The sequence below is a fragment of the Olea europaea genome, chromosome 6, assembly GCF_002742605.1.
Source record: "Olea europaea var. sylvestris chromosome 6, O_europaea_v1, whole genome shotgun sequence".
Lineage (NCBI taxonomy): Eukaryota > Viridiplantae > Streptophyta > Magnoliopsida > Lamiales > Oleaceae > Olea > Olea europaea.
Genome location: NC_036242.1, coordinates 1,730,492 through 1,744,744, shown reverse-complemented (window position 1 = coordinate 1,744,744; position 14,253 = coordinate 1,730,492). Strand labels below are relative to the sequence as shown.

The following is a 14,253-nucleotide window of genomic DNA, read 5'->3' as shown; positions in this document are numbered from 1 at the left end:
CCTGAAAATTTTTTTTTTTTTTTTTTTTTTTTTAAATGTATTTTTGTTGAAATTTTGGTTTTTTTTTTCCCAGGTCACAATAATTGCAAATTTCCATCTATCAGGTAAAGACGATCCCTAAAAATGTCAAGATTTAGTTGTTTCGTCGAAATCGGGTAGTCGAGAGACTTTTAAAAGACAAAAAAAATTTTGTATTTAAAAGTGAAATTTTCTTGTAGCGTGCATTATAACTATGTTTGTATTTTCATTTTCATTCTCAGTTTTATTACATATAAAATTGAAGAGTTAAAAATAAAAATGGGAAATTAGTTAGTTTATGATTATTCATTAATGCCATAAAATGGAAAAGGACAGATGTGGAACATATTCTAAGCTAGTGTTTGGAGGAGATTAAGATAAGATTTTTAGTAGATTTTGATAAAAGTTGATAAAATGTATTACTCGAAAAATTGTGATTCATGAAATGTGTCATTAAAATTTATTGTTAATTTTGACTTAAATTAAAATATGAATTTTAATTTCTGCTAAACAGATGAATAGTCAACGTCACATTTATTTGGAATAAATCTTAGTTGAGATGTGGACGAACCTCATTAGAATTGTATCACAATCTTTTCATATTTGTAGATAGATCATGCTTTGTGATTTTCATTTTTCTCTAAGTGCTTGTCGTGGATGTGAAACATTTTATACTTAGCCGGCCTAAATCTATTGAGAATTTAGACTTGGTTTGTTGTAGTTGTATTCTTGAGTATCCTTGAGACATGGACGAACCTTGTTAGAATTGGACCATAACTTTTTCATATTTGGAGATTGTATATATTTTATTTTTTCTTGACACAATCTGATATTAGAGAATGCTTTTGTGGATGTAGTACATTTACATACCTGGCCGACCCCAAATTTATTGAGAACTAGTCATTATTTGTTATAGTTGCATCCATGAGTTACGGATGAGCCTCATTAGAATCGGACCACAATCTATTCATGTTTGGAGATAGATTATGCTTTGTGATTTTCATTTTTCTTGACACGCTCCCTTATTAGAGAATGCTCGCATTGGATGTGGGACATTTTAAAACTTAGCCGACCCTAACTTTATTAAAGCCTGGTTTGATTTTCACTTTTTTTAAAATACATTTTTCTCTATTTTCTTTTCAACCAAATATTTTTCAATAAAATAATATTACACACATATCCAAAACCTTTTCTTATTTTTTAACCATACAATCTACAATTTCAAAATGCATTTTTTCAATTTTATGGGGCTCAAACAAGTCCTAAGAATGTAGACTCGGTTTGTTCTGTTGTATCCTGAGATATGTACTATCCTCCTTAGTTGAACATGACTCAAGTTGTGCATTTTGGTGCAGCTTGAGCACAAGTAATGGAACCTTTACTGGATCAGTGACGGAAGGGCCGACTGTTGCGGATAGCAGTCATTCAATTACTCACAGATGGAGTCGAGGATTGATCGTGTTTCTTCTGCTCTTTGTGTAACCCCGCTAACTTTCTGAAAGGAACAAAGTTCGAATATAAATGGTTTCGAATTGTTCGTGTTCAATTACCATGTGAATATACTCCATGACAGTTAATGAGTCCAGATTTAGTTTGAATTTGTGAATTTCTTTATCATACGAGTTGTGTTTGATCATTTTGGTGTTTATTGACTGTTGGACAGCTACACAATAGTGAATTGAACAGTATTATGAATAAAATTTTAACTTTTTTTTTCTTTTTAGTGTACAGTGACAATGCAAGGCAAGAGTTGGTAAAGTGCAGCCAAAAAATAATTGCTTTTTTCTTTAATTGTGTTCAATGTAAATATATGCTTCCACAATTAGAAGAAAAAGCTGAGGAATATAAAATGATTTCTCATTATGCAAATGAATTGATTTCAATAAATAAGGCCTTAGAAAGTTCAAATGACAATTTGATCAGTTTAACTCAATCAAGCCAACAATTATTAGATTGAATTTCTCAAATGAACCAACATCTCGGTAAAATTTTATATTGATTAAATAATCAATATATAAAGATATAATCAATGATTAATGCACAAAGTGTTGGACCTGGAGGGATTATAATGAATGAGATTAATGACACAATATAAAATAATAAAAATTACAACAAGAAACAAGGGTGAAAAATAAAGCACAAAAGAGAGTTAATCGCAGAGAAACGATGTATATTAACTGTCAATAAGGAGAGATATTACAGACACAGTAATAATAGTTTCGACTAACCAGATAGCGGAGCCCTATATTTATAGGCCACATATAAAAATCATAGAAGAGTCCTAAAAGGTAAAAAATTATGTTAAAATTAGGTTACAATTGTGTAAATGAAAAAAATCCTTACGTTTCCTGGTTTAACTTGTACACAAATTGATTTCTTTCCAAGTAAAAAATCAAATACGCAATCTCATAAGATTTTTAACCATATTTGAGTCACAAAACTCAACACAAAGAGCTAGAAAAAAAAATGAAAAAAAAAAAGAGGAGGAAAAAAAAGGGAAACCCGCAGTCCATTTGAGCTAGACTGAAATGTGGCGGCGAGGATCTCCATCTGACTTTTAAAAGCAAAAAATGGAATTTTTGGGGAAATCATGAAAGAGTCTCTATGTACTCATCTCATAGCTCCGCCAAGACCACTAATATTACACCAAAATTGGCAATTAAATTTAACTTTGCTATACCTTTTAGTTATTAAGAGAAACGAGGACTCTTTCGATTTCAAGAAACATCTCTTTCCGTGCAGAGGGAGCATGTGAAGATGGGGAGGAAGAATTATTGCTACCCTTATTTTCTACCTTTGTACATTACATCAGAGAGTGCAATTTTTTTTTATATTATTATTATTTTAATTTGAATAATCTATTATGACAATCTAATCCTAAAATTCGCATAAAATACAGAAAAATGTTCCAATTATCGATGGCCATGTTATATAGCCTCCTTTACAAAGTCAAAAAAGCTCATAATATTATTTTAATTTTTTCATAAATTAACAAATAAATTAATAGAAAAAGTCAAAGGTTTGACAAATGGAAAATGTATTTAGTCTAAAGTTCACATGGCGCAACCAGCAATCTAATTAATTAAAAGATTATTTTTGCATGCCACCTATCGATCATATTAATCTTTAGGTTACCAAATACAAGAATCTTTTTAATTCAATCATTCTCAAACAATATAAATCTTTCCTAATCATCTTTACGAATTTCAAATATTAATTATTCTTTCTTCAAACACCCGTTATCAACATACAGAATCTTAATGTTCCATGTCTGATAAAAATTATAATTTATATTTTTATTTAAGTCAAAGTTAACAATTAATTTTAACCACATATTTCATGAGTTTCACTACTGCAAAAAATTTGATTTTAGCCCTCGTTTGGCCCCTATTCTTGTCAAATTTTAATGGTTAAAATAGTGTTTTTTTGAAAAAGAATGAAAAGTTTTTTATTTGCGTGTAAAATTATTTTATAAAAGATTGTGTGATTGAAAATAAGAGAAAAAAAGAATGAGAATGTGGACCAAATGGGAGCTTAATTTCCATCAAACTCGAGCTAAATATTTACACATAACATCTCCTCACTGACATTTCTAAATACAATAATAATTCTAAATGTAGAAAAAGTCCTTTTGCCTTGTTCAGTAACGTGAATGGTATAGCAATTGACAAAACTGAAGTGAAATTTTATCCATAATAGTGTAAAGCCCTGATCGAGAATTCGACTCATCTGTGTTTCATTACTCATTTTCCATATTTTGATTTCTAAATGGAAACAATATATGAAGTAAAATTGTTTAATTTATTTACAATCACTGCCTCTCAAGATCAGGTAAGCCATCTTCTTGACCGCAGGATTGGATTCTTCGAAATGATCTTTCCCTACTAAGAATTCTTCTGAATGAACTTAATCTTGAACTTGATCCAACAATTTTTGCTGTGGATAAAATTCCACCGTCTGCTGTGCCTTCCATGCTTGTTATGATCAAAGAGTTAGCACCATGGAGTGGTGGAGACGAGGGCGCCGCCACGTCCTCCCTTGGCTCTGCCACCAGCCTGGGCTCGGCCTCCATCCGGCAAATGGGGCAGGTTGAGTTTGATTCAAACCATTTGTCAATGCACTCTGCATGAAAAGTATGCTTACAATTTGGCAAGGTCCTAGCCATTTCACCATCCTCGAACAAGCTCAAACAAACTGAACATTCCATCGAACTTGACCCCATTTCATCACTACTATTTCCATTTGTTTGCTTGAACACAAATATGGGCAACGATGCCATGACAGACGGATCGAGGCCGGTCTTTGGTAGCTCCATCAATTGGACATTGGCGGCGCTTGTGATGAAGCCTAGGCGGCGCAAGGCAGTCTGACGCCGTGCTTGGCGGCGAATGACAAATCTAGCATATATGTGGAGGATTGTGACAAGTATCACCGCAAATGATAATGAAATTATGGCTGTGATCATGATCTTACTGTTAAGATCATAAGTGTTTTTTCCACGATTGGAAGGATGATCTTCGTCGTCAAATCCCATGGCGGAATAATTTGGAAATTGGGAGGTGAAATTGGAGGCGGATGAAGTGGTTTGTTTGATTTAGTATTTAAAGTGTATGTGAGAAAAATTCAAGTTGGATTAATCATGAGTGTGTAAATGAGCTGGGCTGTTGGGATTCCATGGAAAAATGAGAGGAAGAAACCATATACTTCAACGGGTTTGACTGTGGAACATTGACTCGGACCAACTTCACTTGTAATTCTCTGCATATTTGGAAAAAAATTCGATTGGATGCGTAAGTTTTAGCTCAACAAGAAATTAGTGAATGAAATTTCTTGGTCAAAAGTTGTTGAGGCTCGAACCTGGGATTTGTGATGTGTTCCCAAAATTTGGCTGAAGTCGCAATACTAGAAATGCGATTCTTTTTATTGAAGCGTTTTTACAAGATAACGACATGTGTCCTTATGGCATATTTGTTGTATTAGATATAAAGGCACACAATGTCGTTTCACTTGGCACTTCAACATTGACGTTTTGAGTTTGAGAGAAAAATTCTCCTCCCTCTAGAAATACTCATTCGAGACTGAGATCTAGTTTTAACTTTTGATATCTGTAATATTTTGAGTGATGGCTATAAGAATGACAGGTTTCTTGTAGTAATAGTTTCAGTAGACATGTTGAAATTTTTTGAGTGATTCTTCGATGATCAACAACTTATTGTCAAAGAAATAAGAGTCTTGTACTTCTCTCTTGTGTTGGAAGGACTGATCTGTAATTTTTGTTGCTATTTTGGGTCATTTAGTGCAACCGAGCATACATCCAATTTATTAGATGCTCAATGAGGATGTAGGTGTTAGATCTGATCATTGAACATCTAGGGTTTAGACTGAAAGAAAGCAATTGGGTTCAATCTTTTAATTTTTTTGTAAGTTTACTTTCGTTATTTGCGATAACTTGAAATCTTGTTTTAATATCTTGTGATTTGGGCTTTTCCGAATAATTAAATAAACAAACAAAGCTTTAGATTTTTGAAATTTACATAAACGTAAAATGAATGACCTCAATTGTTTTACCTAGCTCAAGATTGACGTGCACTTAATGTGGCGCGTATCTTTAGGACATCTTGATAGTAATATGAATTCAATCTTTCGTAGAATAAGTGTAAAGTAAATAACAAGACATGGATCTGTCTTGGCTTTCATATAAGCACATGTACAATGTGTCTGAAGTGGGATGGACACTTCATATTGTGAACCCAACACCTTTCAAGGAATGTACTGGTATATACTAACTACATCTAGTTTTTAGGGTTTTGGTATGATGAGTGATAAGTGTATTTTATATACTTATTCTAGATTTTAAATAATGATATTTAGTAGTTCTTCTAATGAAATATAGCATAATTTATGTTATATTGTGTCAAATAGGTAAAACTCGATATTTGATGAAGAAACGGAGAAAAGAATGCAAAAATAGCGAAAAAGGGTGAAATCCAAAAGCTGAGGACTAAATTGCAAACAATTCATAGATCAGAAGGGCGAAATGAGAACTAAAGATATCAATGATTTAATTGGATACAATTGAAAAATAAAGGAACAAGATTACAAGAGAAAATGGCTCGGTCAAATCAAATACAAAGTTTGGGGACTAAAATACAATACTTATAAAGTTAAGTCGAATTACAAAACGATGATTTGAGAATGCCAAAATTCAATTGGAATCGAAGAGAAGTCAATGGAACAAGAAATTTTGATAAAGGATCAAAACACATATGTGAGAAAGTTCAGGGACCAAATTGAAAAATTGATCCTTAAAAATTGTACCATGCATATACATGGGCCTGCAGGCCTTGTGTATGCAATGTTTCAAAAATCCAATATTGAGACCAAATTACATGTATTTTGTTTACACACCAAATGAACTATGCTTATGCATGGTTTAATTCTGGATCTAGGTCTGCCGTTGTCAACTATCGGTGTCCTGCCATTGGTGTTCTTCCAGCGCGATCGAAGTACTTTTGTAAAACAGACCCCGTAGGGTGAGCACACCAATGATTTGAAGTTTGTTTTTTTTTATTTTGGTTTAGAAACTTTTGGTATGTATTATTTTGACACCCTATTTATACCAAGAGGAGTCCAAAACGTGGAGAGACCTCCCTAGATCTAAAAATTTATAGATTCAACATATTTTGAAGATGAAGAACCATGTTAGATCATCAATATCAAGAAAATTGTGCAAGATTCTCGAAAATTTTTCATCCAAAATCAAGATTTCATTCAAGAAAGTAGATTTTTCTGCCATCTTCCATATTTTTTCGATCTAAGTGATGCTTTTTTTTAATGAATGATGAACCTTATTGTTTGTTCATTTTATTTCAAGATAATTAGTTTAGTATTTCTTTATTTTTCTTGATTGGTTTTGTATTCCCATTGAATTATTTGATTGCTTGATCACCAATTAGATAGTAAGTTGCTTGTTGTAGTGTAGGAATATTCACAATAAGTTAGAATGTAGCAAAATCAAAACAAGAACAATAGGTATTAGGAATAAAATATATGACATGTGCAATTATATGTGATAAATCATGTGAATTAATATACGTTTTTTAAATGAATTCGAACTAGGAATAGGACTGGATCGTGATTAACACGACCCATCCCGAATTACCTGAGTAGATCCTAAACGTGACGTGTGTTGATGATAGATGTTGACTAGATGTCAAATCTATTACTAAGACTGACTATGAGTTTCTACAAAAAATATACCAAAATCAAAGGCTATGTAAAATATAATGAGATAGGCCTAAATTAATTACTTTGTACCTCATCAATATGAGTTATAATACTCAACATGTCGTGTGACTCTCATTCCGAAATCATTAGGCTCTTCTGACTAAAAAGGATCAATTGCTACCTGTATGAATAATTACGGGAAAATATATTAGTTGATAGTTCAGTGAGTAGAGAAGTTAAAAAAATAATTATACTTTTTCAATTTTACATTTTATCGAAAATTGAGTTCATATCATTGAATAATTTGCAAGATAACATCATATAATTATAGTCAAAACGTGAGACATTCACATACGTCACAAAATATCATCTCAAAATCAATCTATAAATATCAACTGATAACTATACTATAATCTCATCACATCAAATATACTGAAATATCTACTAAAAATGTACCCTCTGACTGAAATATGTAATCCACCCCTCGGCTTAAGAACTTTCGTCACGGGCCTTTGGCCTCATCTGTGAACAAAACTGGTCTCAAGACATCTGATAATTAATTCTAGAACACTGTCAATACCCCTAAGTGAACTATATGTACACAGTCAAGACCTCTTCATCCACGATCCAAGATCTCTTAGTGTAGTATAGAACACGGTTAAGACCCATCAATGAACTAGAAGAAATATATAATTATAAGTACTTTTTTGATCGATCTCAAAATCACATATGTCACACATGTCAATTAAGTCATAAATGTACCATAAATAATCTTTGAAATTCTACATATATCATAATAAAATAGATTTCTATGATAGTCATAAAATCGAACACAGAATTGCACATATATTTTTAATATATTTAATTTATAAATACTTTAAAAACATTTAAGTTTTTCCACTCACAAAAATATGTATTGGATGGAGATTAACTTGGTCAATAAGCAACTCCAATCTCCTCGTTATTTCCTGGAAAACAAGATTATATTCCACATAAAAACCAATTAACTCGATTCATCATTAATATTGCACAGCCAAAGGTCTCCATTTCTAGTTATTATGTTGACTGATTTAAAATATCCACTATTTTTTTCAATGTATTCCCATTTCCATCTTTAACGTATTAGAGCTGCCATAGATTATTCAAAATTCAACAATCCATATCTTTCTTTCAATTCGCTTCTCCTCAACCTTGGACGGTTACGCAATCTACTTAATTAACTCAATTAGTTATTCCCTATTTTGGCTGCTCTTCATATATCGATCATTTCCCGACTGTATATTTATACACGAGTAATAGTTGTCCCAAAATTCTCCCAACTAAAAACTGAAATTGAAGTGTGAAACATACCCAGATTCATACATTTCTTTCTCCTTATACGTGTATCCACTTCGACTAACTTCTCCCTTTTTCTTTTTCATAGGTTACAAAAACATACAACAAGATCACAATAATTTTTAGTCTGTGTTCTCCTTTTTTCTTCAATTCCTTTAAATCATTTTTCCACACCTTATCCATTTATCTCATTTCCCTTCTCAATTTCCTGGTGTACGGATATATTCACATATAATCCCTAATATGTTCTTGAATTTAATATCTCCTTCTTACCTTGTATTGCTGCTAACAAAGTGAATAAATTTACAGCAAGTAAATGAAGTATCTCCCAGATGAAGATTGGCACGGCTATCTATCTCTTCCTTTTTCTATTTCCATTTCTTTAATTGCTGATGAATATTTTCTTCTCCCTTTTTTCTTTTCCTTATCTTTTTCTCTTTCTCGTTTCCTCTCTGTCTGTATATATGTTTTGTGTGTAAATGGATTGTATATAAGTGGATTGATATGAAAATGAAATGGATTTGGATTAATATAATCAACCACCGCCTGATTTTGTCCACTTTTATTTGGTTACAATAATTTTTTTTTTTAAAGCTTGATACATTTGACTTCAATTTTAGATTTTGACTTCTCTTTCTTTTTCTTTGACTTCTCTTTCTTTTTTAAAAGTTAAGGCATTACAGTGTTAAACATAGGTTTAACATATTTTGAAAAAAATATTGAATAAAAGTGGATTGTCGATTGTCTTGAATACACGAACTTACTAAATTATAAATGAAGAGTTGAATTAAATGGTCATAGAGGATTCACAATTCCAATACAAACATTCACATATTAGATAAATATTTTATTTGCTTTCTTAGTTTAGGACTAGTATAGAATACATACAAACCAACTTTTTTTATTTTATATTATTTCGAATTTAATAAAAGTTATTGAACTAGATATTAAACCTTATTCCTTGTTGGAACGATACTCTTATCTAACAAATCTTATTACTTGTATAACGATCCCGTATACTTACGAGTTTTCTACAAACAACGAAATTTCACTTGATTATTTAGAGCAAAATGCTTGACCAAATTTAATTTGCAGTGACTAATTTCTCTGATATGAGTTGATTCAAGAAAGTTTAAGTCGATTTTCATGTTCTTGCATTAAACACTTAACCCATAAGAGTTTCTCTTACTAGTGAAGTTTCTAACAAATTCTCCCTTTTTTAAAGACCAATGAAACAAACTTTATTAATAAAAATAGCCACGGATTTTGGCAAAAAAAAAAAAGAAAAGAAAAGTGGAAAGTAATACAATCGGCCAAATTTGCTCAATGTAGAGGCAATCAAGAAAGCTGCATAAGCAAATATATAACCTAGAGAAAAGTGGGCTAGTCCAACCAATCTTGCCTTGACGATGGAAAAAACCACAGGTTTGTACCATCCTAACAAATTAAAAACCATAGTCTCAAAGGATGAAAACTCATGGGATACCTTAATTCCCATTTCTGCGAATAAAACGACAAGAACCTGGTTCAAGCTCTATAACAGGATTGCAAATTTACAATATCACACAAAATGGCTTCATAACTAAAATCCAATGAACTTTAATCCACCCAGAGTTAATTGATTGTGGGGAAACATTAGACCTTTGCTCAATTTAAACATTTAAACTCAACTGCATAAGACTTTCTAGTAATATGTAACTTGAGTTTACAAGGGTTTCAAGTTCAATTGGAAGATAGCTACATGTTTATTCTCCTATTTTTTCCCCTTTCTATCATCTTACACATTAGAGTGTTTAAACTAATTTTAACAATTAATCCAACTTATGAATCTACACCCAAGCGAATATTGGTTAAGAAAAATTAGATTAATTGAAACTGTTGGAAAATACGGATAATGGGTCGCCCATGTGGGGTGACTCGACCCGTAAAATTTTATAAGGGTTGGAGGGAGTGGTTTTAATTTAGAATTCAAACCTATAACTCCCAAGTAATCACTTGAAACTTCCATATAAAAGTTATGGAAAAGAGGGGGAAAATGTAAGACATGAGAAAAATGGTAAAAAAATTCGTATGGAAATTCACCTCAAAATTGGAAAGTCCTTAGAATCACATTTTTGGAATGAAATCTCACAAGAAATGATACTTAGATTGTGGACAATAATCCTCTTCCATTGTGATTGGGATTTGGATAATTGGAGTACAAGAAAATACAAATTTTGGAGATTTGAAAGTAAGATGATTCAAACATACAAATATCTTGAAATTCATCATTTCAAGTAAGTTTGTTGATCCGAAATTCATGTCAAAGTATGCTACGATATTCCTACAGAAACTAATCAATTTTTGAAGTTAATTATCCCACATAAAAAAAAAAAAAAAGCCTGGAAAAAAGGCAAATGCGAGCTGAACTCAATCCTGGTTCTTGGTACGTACAGAAAATTAAATAAAGAAATTTGACTGCAAAATTGTAAATGGAGGACATGATAACAAAATAAGCACAAAATATTGAGTCAAAACATAAATCAATTGCCTAAAATAACTTGAGCCATATGAACTTTTCTACTTTGCTGTTGAGTTCCTGAAAAATCTTCGAGGCTGAGATCCCAATTAACAAAAGTCCTGGAAAATTATCGAAGTATGCAACTTGAAGATATTTAAAAGGAAGAAAAAATAAAAGAAAAAAGCTCAACACAAAGAATTAACTGGAATAGAATAAGGATTTTATTTTAGTACCTGATGATGGAAATGAATTTGTCTTCGTTTAATTTTGAGTTTCTGGCTTGTCTTCTCCATGAATTCGAGCTGGAACTTGAAAACCGAAAGCGAAATGGCTACCAGAATCTGAAGATTGGTGAACACTTGGCTGTTGATTATGCTGAATAAAGTTTGAGTAATTGGATTGAAGGAGTTCCCTATTAGAAAATGGCAAGTCCTGGGAGATAAATGCTTGTTGGACTTGGGGGACTGTGTGTGAGTCAATATGAAATCCAACCCTATTTTCGACACTTCCATTGGCACTCCAACTATCCATTTTTTGATAATTATCCTGAAATGTAGAACCAGATGGGTCTGGATTAGTCGAAGGCCTCGAATTTTGGTCTTGCAAAGTGTGAAGTGAAAGACCAAGGTCTTCAGCCTGAAATGAGGCTCTGGACATTATATCATGTGGAAAATTCTGAAAATTCATTAAAGAAGCTGCACTGGAACTTGTTGGGAAGAAAGATTTCATCGTGTTCATGAATTCCGTGTCAGATTCGGGTTGAATAAACGAAGAGTCTGATTGAATTTTAACTTTTGTCCCACTTGAACTAGGATTAGATTCTGAATTTTGAGCTACTGAAGTGTCGTTCGCGTGCCAAGGGGGTAGCGCATCTAGCTTATCAATGGCGTCTTTCGCCTTTTCAATTAGCCAATCAACTGCCTTGCTAGGCCGGTCGTAGCCTAACCTGTCCTGGACATCGTAAAATTGTATTGCGGTATGAGCAGAAAGCCTAACTCTTCTATCTCTCGGGCCTTTCGCGGTGTAGACCTTGCTGTGCCGGTCCTTCTGGCTAGTTGACCGAAGAATGTGACCGCCTTGAACTTGTACTATTTCTCCTTCTATTCCTTTGCCCTTCATTCCCATTTTTGGTTCCATATTTGCATGTCCAGTGGTGGATTTCTTTCCTTTTCTTGATTCCACTTACTATCCAGATTAAAGCCTTACAGCCAGCCCAGCCCCACCTCTCTCTCTCTCTCTACTCCTCCTGCCGCTGCTGCTGCTGCTGCTGCTGCTGCTGCTACTGGTGGTAACCCCAAAAAACCCTGCTGGTTTATTTTTCAGATCCTACTGTCCAAGGAAAGCTACCATTCAAAAAACTAATTAGCTGAAAAGTAAAGATAAATTTAGATATAAAACTAGTTCAGAATTATGAAGATGTATACCTGGTTAGAGATCCAAGATAACTGAAAAAGAAGACAAATTCAGGAGAAAAAGATGATATTCCTGAGCTGAAAACTTAAAGTCTTCAAGAAGCTTTAAATTATACAGGCTTAGAAGAAACGTTTAATTAATTGGAAAGAATAGGCGATGAAAGGATCGGAATGGCAAATCTAACAGAAAAAAGATTCGAGTTTATATAGGTATTAATGACTTTGAAGGCCAGTATATATATTTCGCGAGAGAAATAAAAGACTCGTCCATCTCTTCGAACTCAGTTTTCGCAAGTTTATAAATCAATTTATATAAGGGAATATTAGTAGATTCTACAAAATATGGAAATAGTAATGAGTAGTAACTATGTTGAGTGGTTGAATTAATGTTTGACTTTGATGGATCTTCAATTTATAAATGATATCCAAACAGAATTAATTTTCCGTTACTATTTATAATGAGGACTATCGATAATCGTCTTATTCCTGTAGTTTTTACTATAAGTAGCATTATTCTTTCCATTTACTTTAATTTTTGAAGCAAAATAACGTTAGAGACTAAGTGGGGTTTTTAGGCCTTACTACACTTCATGGGGATTGGATTTTTCGATCCTATTTTATTTATAAAAAAGAGCACGATTACCTAAGACACAAGTAGAGAAAGAACACTTGAAAGCGATAAAAGTAGGAATACTACTATTATACAAAGAACTGAGCTTGGGGTACAGAATAGGGGTATCGACAACAGGGGATGAGTGAGTATTTTTTGGATATTTTTTATACAGGGGGACCCACCTAGTGTGAGTAGTCAATAGGGGTTTTATGAATGCCTACTTGTATACCAAGAATAATGTTTACACAAAAGATAGCTACCTACCACAGAATTCAAAATAATAGAATTTAAAACGAACATCTAGATCTACATAGTCTAACAATACCTATTTAATTTCCATGAATATCCAAAGGTCGAAGTAGGTTTTTATTTATTTTATTTTTTCCTTGGAGGGCCTGCAAATTTACTGCTCACCCACTCTCATTGAAGTTTGATTGTGATTCTTTAACATCATTAATTCTGCCTTCATTTGCCATATATATTTTTCTAGTTAAGTGTCGCCTAAAACGTCATGCGCTTTCATCCACACAACCAATATTCGTCATCCAGTTGCCCTCCTCTGAATTTCTTCCAAATCTATTCCGAACTCTAAACAAAGTTAGGCATTAAAAGACTAATATTCACCTACAACCTTTGATCCACAGGGTAACTTGGTGCATAGTTTTTTTTTAGCATAACCAAGTATTTTTCCAAAGCAGCTCATAGAAGATCGTATCCTGTATTATATGATTCTAATTACGGTTATGTCATGGTAGATTCTTTGAATCGTCACATTAAAAAGGCTATAGCCACATGCAAACGGGATGCATTTTCATCAAAAGCTTGAATGTACCTTATAGATGATATATTGAATCATCTCATCGATCTTGTCGATAAAAATGTGAAGAAAACTTTTCCGCTCTAGTAAAAAATGATAAATTATAAGTTTCCGTCTAAAGAGGGCACTACAAGAAGAGAATAACAATATAAACTTTCGTCATAATCTGTTTAGGATTTTGTTATTCTGTTTAGGAAAATCAAATGATAAGAGGGCACTACAAGAAGAGAATAACTATCTATTTTAGGTTGAGTCACAAATGATAAGAGAATTCATTTCATTTTTTCCTCATTTAAAATCAGGCACAAGACTTTCATGTTTAATTTCAATA

At 32.6% G+C, this 14,253-nt stretch overlaps 3 protein-coding genes and 1 long non-coding RNA gene across 5 annotated transcripts in view; 1 reads left to right on the top strand and 3 right to left on the bottom strand.

Moving 5' to 3' along the window:
- The window catches only part of LOC111394992 (PLASMODESMATA CALLOSE-BINDING PROTEIN 5-like), a gene marked incomplete at its 5' end in the record, with an annotated part of 2,245 nt that extends 550 nt beyond the window's left edge, over positions 1–1,695 (top strand). Inside the window, 2 exons of the mRNA XM_023021019.1 lie at positions 74–104; positions 1,374–1,695. Coding sequence (XP_022876787.1) covers positions 74–104; positions 1,374–1,500 — 158 coding nt within the window. The remainder of the gene's footprint in view (positions 1–73; positions 105–1,373) is intronic.
- Positions 1,696–3,800: 2,105 nt separating this feature from the next.
- On the bottom strand, positions 3,801–6,852 carry LOC111395449 (E3 ubiquitin-protein ligase ATL41-like). Its single transcript, XM_023021444.1, has one exon. It carries the CDS (start codon positions 4,550–4,552, stop codon positions 3,830–3,832), a length of 723 nt encoding a protein of 240 aa, XP_022877212.1. The 5' UTR covers positions 4,553–6,852; the 3' UTR covers positions 3,801–3,829.
- A 117-nt stretch (positions 6,853–6,969) lies between these two features.
- Positions 6,970–9,140, bottom strand: LOC111395450. The gene is made up of 3 exons (XR_002702800.1): positions 8,854–9,140; positions 8,151–8,213; positions 6,970–7,426 (listed from the first exon to the last, which is right to left on the bottom strand). It is a non-coding gene; the product is annotated as an uncharacterized LOC111395450 (long non-coding RNA).
- A 1,824-nt stretch (positions 9,141–10,964) lies between these two features.
- Positions 10,965–12,783, bottom strand: LOC111395448 (transcription factor TCP4-like). 2 transcript variants are annotated; one of them, XM_023021442.1, is made up of 3 exons: positions 12,505–12,783; positions 11,314–12,423; positions 10,965–11,199 (listed from the first exon to the last, which is right to left on the bottom strand). In XM_023021442.1, exon 2 carries the CDS (start codon positions 12,215–12,217, stop codon positions 11,342–11,344), a length of 876 nt encoding a protein of 291 aa, XP_022877210.1. In that variant the 5' UTR covers positions 12,218–12,423; positions 12,505–12,783; the 3' UTR covers positions 10,965–11,199; positions 11,314–11,341. The 2 variants fall into 2 exon arrangements, with proteins under 2 accessions (XP_022877210.1, XP_022877211.1); XM_023021443.1 differs by having other exon boundaries at positions 11,314–12,409.
- Positions 12,784–14,253: the final 1,470 nt, after the last annotated feature.